The 18,385-nt window shown below is 43.0% G+C and overlaps 1 protein-coding gene across 1 annotated transcript in view; it reads right to left on the bottom strand.

Moving 5' to 3' along the window:
- LOC126252343 (diuretic hormone receptor-like) overlaps positions 1–18,385 on the bottom strand; it is a 263,050-nt gene that overhangs the window by 39,983 nt on the left and 204,682 nt on the right. The window contains exons 9-10 of the mRNA XM_049953232.1: positions 8,194–8,379; positions 4,233–4,411 (exon numbers count right to left, since the gene is read on the bottom strand). Coding sequence (XP_049809189.1) covers positions 4,233–4,411; positions 8,194–8,379 — 365 coding nt within the window. The remainder of the gene's footprint in view (positions 1–4,232; positions 4,412–8,193; positions 8,380–18,385) is intronic.

The following is an 18,385-nucleotide window of genomic DNA, read 5'->3' as shown; positions in this document are numbered from 1 at the left end:
GTAATTTTGTATATTATTGTGCAAGAAAAAGGATGTTGGTAGGTCTCCTCATATAATCTGATGCAGACTGCTTTTTCCAACTAGGGTGCAGGTGAACCGAAGCACAGCCATAGACAACAATTTTATTCATTTTTCATTACTAGATGGGCATTCTGTTAGTAAAGGGATGAATGGCTTTTCAGAACGGGGTGCACAAATTTTAACACTAAAAGAGTTCCGTACTCAAACAAATGCCACATATAATTACGAAGTATGTAGGAAAGCTAATACAACGACAATAACGAGATTTTTAAACTTCGTTAAGGAACAAGAGTTTCAGGACGTTTATAGTGCCGATTACATTGATGACAAACATAATGCTTTCCTTAACACATTTCTCATGCTCTTTAGGAATGGCTTTCTATTGCAACATTCTAAACGGGGTACTAGCAGTATAAGGCAGCCTGGGTGGTTTGTAAAGTGAGATAAGGATAACATGTAGAACAAAGCGGGAATTATATCATAATGTTAGAAACAGTCACAATCAAGCTACAGTGAGTCCATTACAAACAGTACTGTAAGTTGCTTAAAAATGTTATTAGGAAGGCAAAGAGTATTGGTACGCAAATAGAATAGCTAATTCATAGGATGAAACCATACTGTGAAGGAAGTGCCTGGTTAGCAGCACAAGGTCGACGATATAAATTCAGTCCGTAGTAAAAATATTTGTTTTACTGATATGTAGAGTATTAAACAATCATTTTCTGAGCATTGATGGCGAATTAAATGAACTTATTTTCTACAGGGAATCACATAACTCTCTTGAGAAATGCCTTTCGGGGATTGGTGTCTGAAATACTCCTCTGTGATACTGACAAGGGGGAGATTGAGTCAATAATTAAATCACTGAAGACCAAGGACCATCTTGGATGCGATGGAGTGCCTAGCAGAATATTAGCCCTGTAATTTTATTTGTAGATTTTCCTTTAAGAATGATCAGTTTCCTGAACGATTAAAGTACTCAGTAGTAAAAAAAAAGGGAGAAATAAATAATGTATACGATTTCAGAACTATTCCTATGCCATCAGTGTTTGCTAATGTTATTGAAAAGGCTGTATATGTAAGGATAATTGATCATTTTATGCCACATATTTCGCTATCAAATGTACAGTTTGGCCCTAGAAGTCGTTTAACAACGAAAAATGCTACATTCCCTTTTCTCTGTGAGGTACTGGATGGATTAAACAAAAGGTTTCGAAAGCTAGGTATATTTTTCGATGTAACTAAGGCGTTTGATCGTGTTGATCACAAAATACTGCCCCAGAAGTTGAACTATTACAGAACACTGGGAGTAGCTCACAACTGGTTCATCTCTTACTTTAAGAAGAGACAGCAAAAGGTCATTATTCACAGTGGTCAGAGTGGCTGTGGTGTGGGGTCTGAGTGGGGTACGGTCAAATGAGGGGTGCCTCAGGAATCAGTGTTTGGGCCACTGCTGTTCCCTATTTTTATAAATGATGTGCCCTCTAGCATTATGGGTAATTCTAAAATATTTCTGTTTGCTGATGACATTAGCTTGGTAGTAAACGATGTTGTGTGCAACACTGGCTCGGTTTCAAATAGTGCAGTTCATGACATAAGCTAATGCTAGATCATAGTAAGAATCTGTTTTAACTAACACAGAATTCAACAAAACCGGACGTTTTAGTTTCACAGAATGGACATATGATTAGTGAAATTGAACAGTTCAAATTGCTAGGTGTTCAGATCGACAGTAAACTGTCGTGGAAAGCCCACGTTCAGGATCTTGTTCAAAGACTTAATGCTGCCATTTTTACTGTTCGAACAGCATCAGAGACAAGTGGTCGTTCGACAGGAAAATTAGTCTACTTTGCTTATTTTCATTCGTTTATGTCGAATGGTATTATATTTTGAGGTAACTCCCGCCATTATAAGCTGCTATTTTTAGCTCACAAACGGGTAGTTCGGGCAATAAGTGGTGTAAGTTCGCGAACCTCTTGTCGACTCCTGTTCACTAGTATGGGTATTTTGACATTGCCCTCTCAATATATACACTCCTGGAAATTGAAATAAGAACACCGTGAATTCATTGTCCCAGGAAGGGGAAACTTTATTGACACATTCCTGGGGTCAGATACATCACATGATCACACTGACAGAACCACAGGCACATAGACACAGGCAACAGAGCATGCACAATGTCGGCACTAGTACAGTGTATATCCACCTTTCGCAGCAATGCAGGCTGCTATTCTCCCATGGAGACGATCGTAGAGATGCTGGATGTAGTCCTGTGGAACGGCTTGCCATGCCATTTCCACCTGGCGCCTCAGTTGGACCAGCGTTCGTGCTGGACGTTCAGACCGCGTGAGACGACGCTTCATCCAGTCCCAAACATGCTCAATGGGGGACAGATCCGGAGATCTTGCTGGCCAGGGTAGTTGACTTACACCTTCTAGAGCACGTTGGGTGGCACGGGATACATGCGGACGTGCATTGTCCTGTTGGAACAGCAAGTTCCCTTGCCGGTCTAGGAATGGTAGAACGATGGGTTCGATGACGGTTTGGATGTACCGTGCACTATTCAGTGTCCCCTCGACGATCACCAGTGGTGTACGGCCAGTGTAGGAGATCGCTCCCCACACCATGATGCCGGGTGTTGGCCCTATGTGCCTCGGTCGTATGCAGTCCTGATTGTGGCGCTCACCTGCACGGCGCCAAACACGCATACGACCATCATTGGCACCAAGGCAGAAGCGACTCTCATCGCTGAAGACGACACGTCTCCATTCGTCCCTCCATTCACGCCTGTCGCGACACCACTGGAGGCGGGCTGCACGATGTTGGGGCGTGAGCGGAAGACGGCCTAACGGTGTGCGGGACCGTAGCCCAGCTTCATGGAGACGGTTGCGAATGGTCCTCGCCGATACCCCAGGAGCAACAGTCCCTAATTTGCTGGGAAGTGGCGGTGCGGTCCCCTACGGCACTGCGTAGGATCCTACGGTCTTGGCGTGCATCCGTGCGTCGCTGCGGTCCGGTCCCAGGTCGACGGGCACGTGCACCTTCCGCCGACCACTGGCGACAACATCGATGTACTGTGGAGACCTCACGCCCCACGTGTTGAGCAATTCGGCGGTACGTCCACCCGGCCTCCCGCATGCCCACTATACGCCCTCGCTCAAAGTCCGTCAACTGCACATACGGTTCACGTCCACGCTGTCGCGGCATGCTACCAGTGTTAAAGACTGCGATGGAGCTCCGTATGCCACGGCAAACTGGCTGACACTGACGGCGGCGGTGCACAAATGCTGCGCAGCTAGCGCCATTCGACGGCCAACACCGCGGGTCCTGGTGTGTCCGCTGTGCCGTGCGTGTGATCATTGCTTGTACAGCCCTCTCGCAGTGTCCGGAGCAAGTATGGTGGGTCTGACACACCGGTGTCAATGTGTTCTTTTTTCCATTTCCAGGAGTGTATATCCTTTACTATCGTTGTTTTGTTAACAATATCAGTTTATTCCCAAGATTGGCAGCTCTCACTCAGTTAATACTCGATAGAAGTCAAATCTGCATTTGGATCGCACTCTCGTGCAGAAAGGTGTGCTGTATACTGCTGCATCCATTTTCAATAAGCTACCACAAGAATTCAAATATCTTAGCAGTAGTCCACGCGCTTTCAAATCTAAGCTGAGAAGTTCCTCATGGGTCACTCCTTTTATTCTGTTTAGGAGTTCCTTGAAATAGTGAGCTAATTCTTACGTTATGTTGTTGATTGCGTTTACTTAAACTTATGGCTTGATGTTTTGTGATCATAAAGGTTTAGTTTATTCTGTTGTTATTATTACGTTGTAATTTCATGTAGTGACATGTTACATGGCCTTGTTTGCTTCTCAATTTGGTCCTAAGGAATTAAACATGTCAATAAAGAAATGAATATACGTTTACGTTAGTTAAGTGTACGGAACGAGTTCTATCAAGCTTTGCTAAGAATAACAAGTTACTCATAATTCGAAGCTAAACTCAGAACTAGAGTTTAGCCTTCAGACACTGAACAGGCACCCCTTAAGACTTCAGCCGCAGCGTTATGGGAGAGCGCATAGTGGTAGCAGAGAACACAGCTACACTTATCAGCTTGCAAGTCGTTATGTAATAAAGTGACAGTAGAAGGAAGAGAAACATGCTCTTTGTGCGCACCAGCGTGCTTGCCCCTGGTGACGTGTGCGGGCGATACAGACCGTATGCTCTCGGTGCGGGACCTGGGCGAGCCGTCGCGGCTGTTGGACCTCCTGAGCCTGCGGGCGCCGGATCCCGGGCCGCCGAGACTGCGAGCCGTCTGCCAGCTGTCTAGCCGGTGCCGCACCGCCGTCTGCACCTCCGAGTTCAGGAAGCAGTAGAACAGCGCCACCGTGAAGCCCTGTCCAACAACACACAGGCCGCCACATTCTGACAACGCGTTTCAAATGAGTCAGTTGGCTTTCTACGTATGGACTAGCACCCCAAAGATGTCTGCGTGAAGATCCATTCACGCCATAATCGAAGACCATAATCACAGTACGTACACATGCATACTCCTCATCAGCCGCGTAACCACCTCCCGTGGTGACACAGAGGTTGTAGACCGTGATTTGATGGCGCCACCTGGCTAAGTATCCGAGGAAGCTACGATATCAGCATCGTCTGGGAGAGCTCAAAATCACACATCACAGCCTCAGTTACATTGCCAGTTTTAGTGCAAGTACAGGCAAGCTGCTTTAAATTTACGCATTTATACTCAGTAAACGCATAGAAACACCTGATAGTTACAAAAGTAAGGATATGATTTGGAATGATCATATAAACTCAACTGTAGGTAAAAAGGTATCAGACTTCGCTCCGAGACAATGCAGTTACTTTACAAAGAAAACTACACACCTCAACAATAGCCTGGAATGAGATACACTTTACTACAATGACTTCTTGTAGAACACCCATTGAGGATTATACAGTACTTTATTAACAAAGTGAACATAATTCCTCCTGAAAAGAATAACGATTTTGGTTAGTTACAAAAAGTCATTACAAAACAAAGCACGCTCTCTCCTAATTGTACGTCTTGAAAACAAACACAGTGGAAATCTTTATTTCAGAATGCTGATTGTCAGTCTTTAGTAGTTTGTATATCCTTCCAAGGCACGGGTGAGTTCTTCCACACTGCGAGGTATCCTCTGGGTGAGACGATCAAGCTTATCTTGGGGAATGTGGTCCCACTCCTCACCGGCAGTTTCAGTGAGGTCCTGATGATTGTCAGATGGATTCGGACGCAGCGTAATGGCCCCCTTCAACAGGTCCCATGCACACTCAGCTGCTTTCATGTCTGTCTGCTGTGCTGGGCCGGCCAGGGTGGCCGAGCGGTTCTAGGCGCTTCAGTCTGGAACCACGCTGCCGCTGCGGTCGCAGGTTCGAATCCTGCCTCGGGCATGGATGTGTGTGATGTCCTTAGGTTAGTTAGGTTTAAGTAGTTCTAAGTTCTAGGGGACTGATGACCTCAGATATTAAGCCCCATAGTGCGCAGAACCATTTGAACCATTTGATTTTGCTGTGCTGGGCAATGGCTCAAAACGGCTCTGAGCACTATGGGACTTAACTTCTAAGGTCATCAGTCCCCTAGAACATAGAACTACTTAAACCTAAGTAACCAATGGACATCACACACACCCATGCCCGAGACAGGATTCGAACCTGCGACCGTTGCAGTCGCGCGGTTCCAGACTGTAGCGCCTAGAACCGCTCGGCCACCTCGGCCGGCGCTGGCCAATGTATTCGGTTGATGTTGCATCTTTGAAGATACCGAGACGTAGCTAGAGTACGCCGCGGTTTCGCATTGTCATCGACTAGGATGAAGTTCTCACCGATTTCACGTTTGTAGGATCTTACGATCGTTTGTAGGACCTGTTGAAGGTATTGGGGGCCAATCAAACTGCCGTAGATTAGAGGGGTCTGCCACACCATCATTATTGCCGCCTAGAACATTACATCTCCACCTGAAATGGATGGGCTTCCTGAACATATCGGCGTTCCTGGTGTCGTCTAGCGCCTCTCCAAACCTATGACTAGTGTCCAGTCCCAAACCAATCCTGCTCTCGTTAGCAAAATAGACCTTATATTATTCCTTTCTGCAATGGTCCATTGTCGATAGGCGTCAGTTCCGTTGGTTCAGTGTAAAACTTCTCATTGGTCTTCTGGAATGAAGACCACCCTGATGCGACCTTCTACGCTCTGTTCGGTTTGAGATACGAATCCCTGTTGCCCGGGAGAAGTCATTTCTAAATTTCTGGCAGTTGTTGTTGGCTCCTGCGAGTCGACACTTGGAGGAAACGATCCTGCGTTGGTGTTTTCATACGAGGACGACCAATACTAGGTCTGTCGTTCACAGTTCCCGTCCCTCTGTACTTTCTCTAAACGTCAGACACAATATTCTGAGTGCCACTTAACCGATCGACAACACCTTGCTACGTTTCACCTTCTGAATGTAATGACACTACTCTTACACCATTAAAGTGTTGTATGCCTCTGCGAGGCATGTTACTGCAGTGCTGAACACAACATGAGCGAAGCTGTTGTTGATATTGGACGGCTCGCGGTGTGCCGCTGCGTCAGGGATATGTTTAGTTCTACATGACTGGGAAACGCCCACAAGGCATGCCAGTAGTAAACACCGTCAAATATATCGATAATATAGGAGTTAGTTAGTCACGTGTTCCATTTAACAATTACACGGTAACCGTTATGATGTGGAACGTGTCAAGTGAATAACAAATGCACACATGAATGAAGGTTTTTTGCTGTTGCTTTTTTAAGCTTAAAATTTTTGTTACCAATACCACGCCCTTAAATGGCACAAAATACACATATTATACGTACAGATTTATTTATTCCTAATCAAAAATTCGTGTATGTTATAGAAGGAGTTGTCAAGGAGACATGATATCAGTTTATTTTTAAAACTGTTACTGCTGTCTGTCAGACATTTTATTTCATCTGGTAATACCGGGGAAGTGCCCAAGTCAGTGAGACCTCTAGTACCGTTGGCTACATCTTACGATAGTATTTCAAACTATTTATAAATCGGTACGATATCACAGTGCCTGTGTTTGTAAAAAGTAACATGCAACACTCTTTCAGAAATGCATGGATGACCAAGGAATATTCCATAGTACTACCAACATATCGACTGCAATAACGCATTTATCTGCGACATCAGGGTAGCGACTGTCGATTTGGTGTCTCTCCTGTACGGAAATTACAATATCTGTGAGAGGGCAGTTAAATGATACAAGGACTACGACACACAAAAGTTTGGGTCTGGCTTTGAGGCCTCCACGAATAACCGAAATTGTGAAGCCGATCGTTTAGCGAAAGGCGTGAAAACCCGTTTCGAGTCCCGATCAGGCACAAATTCTCAATGTCGTCATTTCTTTCTACAGCTGGAGGTTTCCCGTATTAGGAACTGCATATACATTTCCCGTGTATATAAATAATTCGTATATACACCTTCAAGTTTCGTTCAAATTGTGGGAAAGTACGAAACAGAACAAGTGTTATTGGACGTGTACAAAGAACGACAGAGTGAATGGTCACAGGTTCGTTGCACATGGAAGAGCGTACCGGAAATTCTAAAATCCTGAACTGGCACGCTCTTGAAGATAGACACAAATCATAAGCAGACACCCTATTTACAAAATAAAGTAACCAGTATTAAATGAATAGTCTGAAAGTATTGCTCAGCTTCATTCTTGAAGAAAAAAAATTTAATAACAGCAGGCACAGACGCAATTATATTCCCAAGCACAATACGCGACTGGAATGAGAAGATATCCTATCTTGCGGCACAAGGCTCTGTACCTTCTGCTATCCAGTTCAGAGCTGTTTGCAGAGAACATACGTAGATTTCAAGTAAAACAAGTAATCCAGGCTTACGTTACTTCGTTTAAGACCTATCACCACGCTGACGTTTTCCTTTTTTCTCATTCTCGCCTCTCTTCTATACCACCCATTAGAATGTTCATACAATATGACAATGCTCATCTAGGTGACGTCATCCGACCTCGACTGGAGTAAGTTTTGCAAAGCAAATGCCAGTAACTATGAATATGTAGCAGGCACCACTGGGGTCCTCCGTCGTTTGACAGCGTCTCTTACTGCCCATAACCTCCCTACCTGTGTAGACAGGAGCACGGCGCGGATGTTGCCGTAGATCTCAGCGGAGAAGCCCTCGGTGGGCCCTGCGATCATGAGGATGTATGTAATGCCCAGCAGCGGGATCAGCACCAGCAGCGCCTTGCTGGCCTTCCGGTACTGCTGCGTCTCCACCGTGTTGGCAGACCGCAGCTTCGTTATCAGCACCTGAGTGAAAAAGTCCCGCGCGTGTCAAAGGTTTTTACAGATCGAGCACAAATAGTAAAAACAAATTAGTGTAAGCAACATAACATTTTTGTAGACAACAATGTGGCTTTATTTTTGTTTTTATTTAGTGATTACACTACTTAATCGTTAAAAATTATAACAAATCGCCTGTTTTAAACATATAAATGAAGTGAGCAGAACCTTCCCTACCTATCTTCACTCTATTGTCTCTAAAAATCCTCTAATATAACTGTCACGAGCTCATAGCATATCAGAGTACACTCATATTTAATATTTAAACACTGAGGGTCGGCATATGCTTTGCAATGGAAAAGTGTCACAATAAGAAAAACAAATTAGGAAAGCAGGGATCATATTTGTTTTTAGAGGGTTGTTAATCACGACCAGTTGTAGGACAGTAGCTTGATTTTAAGATTCAAATCAACACTGAAATTTCTAAGTCATTTATTTACTCTTACTTTCTCTTACATTTGGCAAGGGCCTTATCGACTATACGAATACTCTGCGAGGTTCTTCCATTTCAGTCTGAGAGTGCACTGTTTGACCATTCGGTGGTGATGTTCATCCCAGCCGTGTCCTCCCGGATTTTATCACACCACTAAATTATGGACCTTCCTCTTCCTCTCGTTCTATCTACTATACTCCCAAATGATATTTTAGGTAGTCTGTTTTCCGCCGGCCTTCCTATACGGCATTCCCAGTTCACCTTTCTCCTCTTAGACAGTATTACGATGTTTGTAGAGCCCCCTTCATTCTTCATTTTTACTTATCTTCCATTTCATGTCAGTTTCCTCACATACCGGCCAGAAAAGTTTTATTAGTATTTTTCTTTCGAATTTTACCAGTTATTATTCAACTTCGTTTCCAAATATTAACGCCTGACATTTATATAAGGTTACCGGTATAACAGGAGATTCATACACGCGAATTTTGCAGTTAGCGCTAAGTGACCTTTTCTTTAAGATTTTGATAAAACTGAGGAGTCCTCTGTTCGCTTTTCTTGGCGGACATGTACTTATACACACATCAACAAAAGTTTTACATCACCCCGGTTCCCAGAACTCCTGGAGGTAAACGTTGACTGTACACATTGTATCACAGACACAGTCCCTCTGACTGTTCAGAGATGTCACTAAACCCACCCAAAGATGTAAATAACCTTGTATGAGCAACGCTTATTAGACAGAGGGCGTCCGACAGCCGATCGGTTCCAGTCATTCCACCAGGAAGGAGGTACACAGCTTGTGTTGTCTGTAGTTCAGCCATGCCTAGCGGTCAATACCGCGGTTCGATCGCGTCCGCACTGTTACTTTACGCCAGGAAGGGCTCCCAACAAGGAAAGTGTTCAGGCTTCTCGGAGTGAACCAAAGCGATGTTGTTCGGACATGAAGGAGATACAGAGTGACAGGAACTGTCGATGACATGCCTCTCTCAGGCCGCGCAAGGACTGCTACTGCAGTGGATGACTGCTACCTACGGTTTATGGCTCGGAGGAACCCTGACAGCAACACCACGTGTTGAATAATGCTTTTCGTGCAGCCACAGGACGTCGTGTTACGACTCCCTGTGCGCAACAGGCTGCATGGTGCGCAACTTCACTCCAGACTTCCATGGAGAGGTTCATCTTTGCAACCACGACATAATGCAGCGAGGTATGGACGGACCCAACAACACGCTGAATGGACCGCTCAGGATTGGCATCACGTTCACTTCACCGATGAGTGTCGCATATGCCTTCAAATGGCTCTGAGCACTATGGGACTCAACTGCTGTGGTCATAAGTCCCCTAGAACTTAGAACTACTTAAACCTAACTAACCTAAGGACATCACACACATCCATGCCCGAGGCAGGATTCGAACCTGCGACCGTAGTGGTCGTGCGGTTCCAGACTGTAGCGCCTTTAACCGCTCGGCCACTCCGGCCGGCGCATATGCCTTCAACCAGATAATTGTCGGAGACGTATTTGGACGCAATCCGATCAGGCTCAACGCCTTTGACTCACTGTCCATCAAGAGCAGCAAGATGGAGGTTCCCTGCTGTTCTGCGGTGTCATTATGTTGGGCCGACGTATGCCGCCGGTGGTCATGAAAGGCGGCATAACGGCAGTACCATACGTGAATGCCATCCTCCGACCATTGGTGAAGCCATATCGGCAGCATATTGGCGAGGCATACGTCTTCATTGACGACAATTCGCGCCCCCATCGTGCACATCTTGTGAATGACTTCCATCAGGGTAACGACATCGCTCGATTAGAGTGGCCAGCGTGTTCTCCAGACAAGAAACCTATCGACAATGCCTCGGATAGATTGAAAAGGGCTGATTCTGGAAGACGTGACCCTCCAATCACTCTGAGGGATGTACACCGAATGGCTGTTGGGGACTGGTGAAATGTGGACCAACGGTGCCTTGATGAACTTGTGGATAGTATGCCACGGAGAATACAGGCATGCATCAACGCAAGAGGACGTGCTACTGGATAGTAAAGGGACCGGTGAGGGCAACTGTCTGGACCACCACGTCTGAAGGTCTCGCTGTATGGTGGTACAATATCCAATGTGTGGTTTTAAAGAGCAATTAAAAAATCAGAAACGATGTTTATGTTGATCTCTATTGCAATTGTCTGTACAGGTTCCGGAACTCTCGGGACCGAGGTGATGAAAAACTTTTTTGATGTGTGTATATGCGTCTTATTGTTACTACCAAAACCACTTTCTAAATACCTGAAGCGCTCAACTGTCTTAAAAATGAATATCCTTCCACAGCAGAAGGGCAAACTCCCAAAAATCACTCTTCTGTAATCCTAAGTCCCATCTTATGGATAGCACCCACCCACTGCCAGAGTGACCATCGAAAATTTCGCTTTATTTACATGAAAATAGGAGAACCCTGCAGAAATTTCGCCCTCCTGGCTTACCGAGTGCGTCGTAACATGCGAGAGGATTGTATCAGCTGCTCCCAATGTTCCTCTCATTGTTCGAGTCCTTCGCTCATTTGCTTGGATAACAAGATCAGAAGGAAAAGCAACGAATTTTGTCATAGTGGCCAAGCCGACCCGTGGCAAAGGGGAGGCCAGTTTGTTATGCTCAGTTATACCCTAGATACTTGCAGTTGCTTATTATCAGTTGCCTTCAAAGGAGAAAACGACTTTTGCGGCTAAGCGTGGAGCGGGCTTACCGCCACTGTTGCCACGAACAGCAGTGCTCTAGGACCCTCTCCCCTTCTTGAGAGCCTGTGTGACTTGCCTCCTGTGGTCACGCCAGACCACCGGATCGAAAACCTGGGCTTCGTAGTTTCTGAACCACATAATTGGGAGCTTTCTACCTGAACTATCAGGCCTTGTGCCCTCCTCAAAAATAGCCAAGGAAATGAAGAGAAAAATAATCAAATATCGCTCAACGATACGTGACTGTCATCTCATAGAAAACTATGTGTAAATAACTAAATAATATTCCTTCACTATTAGTAAAAAAGGAAGAGCTTCTAACTTTACAAACACTGAAGTAATATTAAATTGCATTTCCGATGTGAAATCGTGAATGACGTGTGCACGCATGTTAATACTAGATAGGAAAATCGGAATAGTTGTTAGGGACGCTATAATAATAGTAAAATAGCCACAGTTCATCAAAAAGAATGGTCACAATATACCTGCGGCTATTTTGCTATTATCATAGCGTCCATAATAGCTAGTCCCATACTCCTATCTTGTAATACCAATTTTTTCTTTACAAAAAGTATTTACAAACAGCTCTGTAAAGACATCAAACCTTAGGTTACAACCAGTTTTATAATTAACCACCAAAATTCTGATCTATATAAGTCTGTCATATGAAATTTTCTATCTCAGATAAATAATATCAGACAAATGCCTTATTGAGACCTGAGTTTCTCCTGGCGTATATAACTTTCAAATAACTTCCGGCAATTCAGCCAGGTAACACTTTCAGCGACCGCCGATATTTCGGCGGGAGAACACCCCGCCATTTTCAAGGCAAACTGCAACGGACAGGCGGCGTACATGCAAATTTAATACCCCGGTTCTCCGACAGAAGCAGGAAAGATAACACACACACACACTGAACACTAGTGCCACCAAAGATGACCAAAGTCAGAGCTATCGGTAGTGAGACTATGAATTCGCAGGTGAGGCAGAATTGGAACAGCAGAGGAACAGAGTCAATGCTGCCTCATCTGCGAATTCATAGTCTCACTATCGATAGCTCTGACTTTGGTCATCTTTGGTGGCACTAGTGTTCAGTGTGTGTGTGTGTGTTATCTTTCCTGCTTCTGTCGGAGAACCGAGGTATTAAATTTGCATGTACGCCGCCTGTCCGTTGCAGTTTGCATTGAAAATGGCGGGGTGTTCTCACGCCGAAATATCGGCGGTCACTGAAAGTGTTACCTGGCTGAATTCCCGGAAGTTATTTGAAAATGCCTTATTATTCTTTATTTGACCAGTAACGCTCCTAGGGAATGGAACCCTAAGCTCTCTCAGTTCTGAGAGTAATCGATTTCCATGTTGCCACTTCATCGAACTGAGTAGGGAGCTATTTGATGTAGGGTTATATTTGATTTGTGTTGTTTCAGGTCTGTTTGGCTAACGACTTTGCTGTATTCAGACGTAATAATCAAAAACATTTTATAGTCACATCACATCGTTCTGCAAGTCAATGATCCCTTCCCACACGAACAGAATAAACTTCCAGCTGTCAAATGATACCAACATTTCTGCAACACATGCTACTCAATTATATTACATCTTTAGAAGTTAATTAATGGAAATAAAAGATTCCCCCCTCCCCTCTCTCTCTCTCCGAGTCTGACACTATCTATCAGTAACATCTATTTGAACTGATCCGATCCATTAAACAGCCCAGATGTTTTCAGCTAAATATTTGGTGAACTTGTACCTAAGGTCAGAGGGGCTCACTTGTGAAAGTTGGGGAGATGGCATCTAATTCGAGCATTTGCCTTGGAAACATAAAGTGATCAGAACTAAGGAATTGGAAATATTTAAAGATGAAATTTTATTTTTTAATTTTTCCTTGGACAGAGAGTTCCAAACAAAAGTATGAAGGTTTAGTATTTAATAGAGAATAGTACTCTGTGCAAAACAGGGTAAATTCATTGGGTCACTCGACATGTGCTGCGTGCCTTGCCTGCTGCTTCTACCACCTCCCACCTTAACACAAATCTCTCTCTTTAGATTTTTATATATTTTCCGTGGGGTAAGGCAGGTTGTTTAAGATCTGGCTGACTGTTAGTCCATTTGAGTCAGAAACCAGACTTAGGATTTCCAATTAGTAAAAGATGGGAGGCGGTTATCAGTTGCGGTACTTATCTGTACTTCGCTTGGTACCAGGAAATATAATTTTTTTAGCATGAAAATACAGCTTCAGTGACACACTAACTTCCATGGAAAACCAAAGTAGTGAGTATCCGATAGAGAATACACCAGTGCGGTACAGGGAAGGGAATGAGTCATATATTTGCGAAACATTGTAGTTGCGCATTCAAATGGTTCAAATGGCTCTGAGCACTATGGGACTTAACAGCTATGGTCATCAGTCCCCTAGAACTTAGAACTACTTAAACCTAACTAACCTAAGGACATCACACAACACCCAGCCATCACGAGGCAGAGAAAATCCCTGACCCCGCCGGGAATCGAACCCGGGAACCCGGGCGTGGGAAGCGAGAACGCTACCGCACGACCACGAGCTGCGGACAGTTGCGCATTATCTAGCAGCGTTATACCGATATGAGAATCTGACTGCGTCCTACTTTAGTTGGTCTTTAATTCTATCCATAAATGAACTGCTGATGTGAGTACGATGTGAAGTATGCAATGCTTATATCATTGCAGTCTGTACTGGACGTTAGTAGCATTAGTGATAGTAGTGGATTACTTTTACAAGGATACTGAACACGTCTTGTTACTACAGTTTAAGAAATAAATAATGTTATTCGTATTAAGTACTTTTTCTACATTGAAGATATTGGGAAACCAGAAAAGATTACTAAGCGTGACAGAAAAATAAACTGTACTGCAAAATAGAAAAATAAAACATGGAGAACCACAGAAACCATTAACAAGAAAGAAAATAGAACAACGAATCACTAATGACACTGTAGGATGATCGAAACATGTCATTCCCGTTTTTAAGGAAGGTCGTAGGACAGATGTACACATCTATAGGCCTATATCGTTGAAGTCAATCTGTTGTAGATCATGTTTTATGCTCAAGACTTGTGACGTTCTTGGAGAAGGAAAATTTCCTCTATAAAAATCAACATGGATTCCGCAAACACATATCCTACGAACCTCAGCTCGCTCTGTACCTCCATGAGATCCACAGTGCCGTAGGCAACGGTATTCAGGTTGATGCCGTGTTCCTTGGCTTCAGCAAGGCATTTGACACCGTCCCCTATTGCCGTTTAATAGAACAAACATATGAGCTTACCAAGTATGGGACCAGATTTTCGACTTCAGTCAAGACATCCTTGCAGACAGAACTCAACACGTCACTCTTATCGGAACAAAATCGGCAGAGGTGAAGGTAGTTACCGGTGTGCCCCAAGGAAGTATGAAAGGACTTTTACTGTTTGCGATACACACACATCATACAGGAGAAAGCGTTGGATGCTCTCTCAGGCTATTCGCAGATGATGCTGTCGTCTGTAACGAAGTAGCAACCCCAGAAGATAGTAACGATTTCTGAAATGACCTCTAGAGAACTGATGAATGGTGCAGGCTCTGGCAGTTGACCCTGAATGTAAATAAATGTAACCTATTACGCATACATAGGAAAATAACTTCACTACTGTATAGCTACACTACTGATGACAAAACGATCTGCAGTAAAATAGCCGGCCGGAGTGACCGCGCGGTTAAAGGCGCTTCAGTCTGGAACCGCACGACCGCTACGGTCGCAGGTTCGAATCCTGCCTCGGGCATGGATGTGTGTGATGTCCTTAGGTTAGTTAGGTTTAAGTAGTTCTAAGTTCTAGGGGACTTATGACCACAGCAGTTGAGTCCCATAGTGCTCAGAGCCATTTGAACCATTTTTTTGCAGTAAAATATCTAGGAGTAACTATATGGAGCGATCTTAAGAGGAATGACCACATAAAACAAATAGTGGGAAAAGCAGATGCCAGGCTCATAGGAAGAATCGTAAGGAAATGTAAATCATCCACAACGGAAGTAGCTTATAAGGCGCTTGTTAGATCCATTCTTGAGTATTGTTCATCTATCTGGGATCCCTGCCAGATAGAAATGATAGAAGAGATAGAGATGATCCAACGAACAGCGGCAGATTTCGTCACGGGATACTTTAATCGGCACGAGAGCGTTAAGGAGATTTTCAACAAACTTCACTGGCAGACATCACAAAAGAGGCGTTGTGCATCATGGAGAGATTCACTATTGAAATTCCGGGCGAGCACTCTCCGGGAAGAGCCGGACGACATATTACTTCCCCCTACATACGTCTCCTGTAATCACCATGAGGATAAAATTCGAGAAATTAGAGACAATACAGAGGTTTACCGACAGTACAATCGTTCTACACTCGCGCTGTTTTCGAGTGGAACAGACTCGGAGGGCTCAGTAAGTGGCACAAAAAGTATCCTCTAGCGCACACCATTAGGTAACTTACGAATATGATGTAGATGTAGAAGTGTTATCTCCACTCTTTGTACCCTATTGGCTAGGTATAATAGAAACCAGTCATTAGCTATGCCTCTTATTCCTAAAGCTTCTAGCTTATTTAGTAGAAACCTATGATAAACAGTATCCAAAGCCTCAGGATGGTCTAAAAATTAGCCTTTGACACGCTCATATTTGTCAAGAGCATCAAGTACCAATTTTGTGAAATCTACTGTGGCTGATTCTGTACATCTACCGCTTGAAGGAACCAAGCTGTGATCCACGTAAGAGAGTGGATTTATTCAAGTAATTCACTAATTCGTCTTTCATAATTGAGTAGTATTTTAGAGACTAGAACAAAGATATTTAGCAGTGGTACTATTATTACCTATTTTAAATATTCTGGAAATTTCCCTGATTTGAGTGATCAATATCTTATTATTATTATTTATTTATTTTTATTTTTTGACATGGCTCGTATATTCTATATGATTGTTTCAGTGCATTCACTGTTACTTCTCTAAGCCTTTTAAAGTTTTATTTTTGGCTTTACAACTTTCAGATGTCTTGACCACACTTTTCATTTTTCTAAAAACGCCGTAAGCGTTTCAGCATATTCAAAGCTGCAAAATACAATAAAAAACTGGGATCAAAAGATGTGAAATATGTTAGAATAAATTTCTTTATATCCGTCTATGATCACAAGCTTTTTAGGTCCTGAAACAACCGGTTTCCGTCAGCGATGACCATTTTCCGAACTGCAGCAAAACATAGGAAAAACACAAATACAACCAATGGAATGTCTAGAGCTTGTAATTTTTCCTCCTGTCTATGTAGTTCTCAATTCGTTCTAGCAATCAGTCATTCATAATATGAAACACAGTCATAGCTCATTCACTCAAAATGATTCAGAAATTTTACTTGTTAGAATGAAATCAGGCGATGATTCTTCTTCTCTGGAGGCTCGTGCTTTACGGCAGTCTGCTAATCTGTACAAATAAAATGCCTCGTAAGTTTTGGGAGCGTTGTATAATCAGTCGGGAAACCTCAGATCAAGCGGATATTTGGCTTTGATGAAGTTTAACCTTCCGAAGAAGTAATGGAGCTCTTGGATTATTAAATGCAGGTTCGTATCCAGTCTTTCGGAAGTTCCCTTCTGATTAACAACTACGCAATATATCGATGAATATAATTAATTCTCAATTGTCAAATACACACCTTTTGTATAAAGGAGCAATATCTATATATATATATATATTTCCCTTTTAATCGTACGATTTCGTCTCAGTTATCCTCTGTCATAAACCTCAATAATCAGATTACAATTCTTCAAACCAAGCTCAGGCTAATCGGCACGAAGACAATTTCGGAAGCTTTTTTTTTTTAACAACCACCAGAGGGAATACTACAAAGAATAATTATGCGCTCATGGCATAGCTATTGTATGAAACTATTTTGCGCATGGATTCTGCGAGTATGATGATAGAAAATTAGTAAACGTCATTTAAGGGTAGAATTTTATCAGAATAATTCATCGAATATAAAGAGATATTACAAGCTTAAAACTATAAAAAAGGTAATAATGAAAAGTACTACTGACATAAATGCAAAAATTACGTGCTTAAAATATGAAGAGGCATAGCTGTTTTAAGAACATATCGTAATATAATGGAGCCGTAGTGGCATCGTCAACAAATATACACAAAATCAGCTCAGCATCGTCACACATAAATAAAGTACGGTAGACGCTAGAGTAATAGTGTTAACAACGCTACTGTTCAAAACAAACTGCCGTACAGTAGCCAAAATATTTGAGTCGCAAGAACGCCAGATGTTGCTGCTGCAGGCGTACACATAATACCTAATCTGAATATTTGTACTATATGGCATAAAAAGAAAAATACAATCGATAAAGTCTGCAGTAGGCTTATAAAGTGTAGAAGCCATTACCCGTAATAATCAGTTTACACGTTCGATACTTATTTTACGGTTAAAATCATTTCTGAGCTTGCAACTGCAGTGAAGGATATGCATATACCAAGTAACACAACATTAGCATCCTTTGATGAATTGCTAAAGTTTTGTTAGATTACAAATTTTTCTTAATTTAAATGACAAAATATGTTATCAGAAAGATGGGCTTGGAATAGGCAATAGGCCTGATGATACTTCAGCAAATATTTTTATGAACGATTTAGAGTTAAAAATTTGGCCGAGTTTCTAGAGCTAAAACAGAAAACAATTAATTATAAAAGTTATGTTGAACACATTTTGTTACTGATATAGGGTGAGGTTGACGCATTTGCTCAAGCTCCGAAATGTAACTTTTAGT

The sequence above is a fragment of the Schistocerca nitens genome, chromosome 4, assembly GCF_023898315.1.
Source record: "Schistocerca nitens isolate TAMUIC-IGC-003100 chromosome 4, iqSchNite1.1, whole genome shotgun sequence".
NCBI classification, from domain to species: Eukaryota; Metazoa; Arthropoda; class Insecta; order Orthoptera; family Acrididae; genus Schistocerca; species Schistocerca nitens.
Note: the sequence above shows the minus strand (reverse complement) of the source record. Positions and strands in the feature narration are given on the sequence as shown.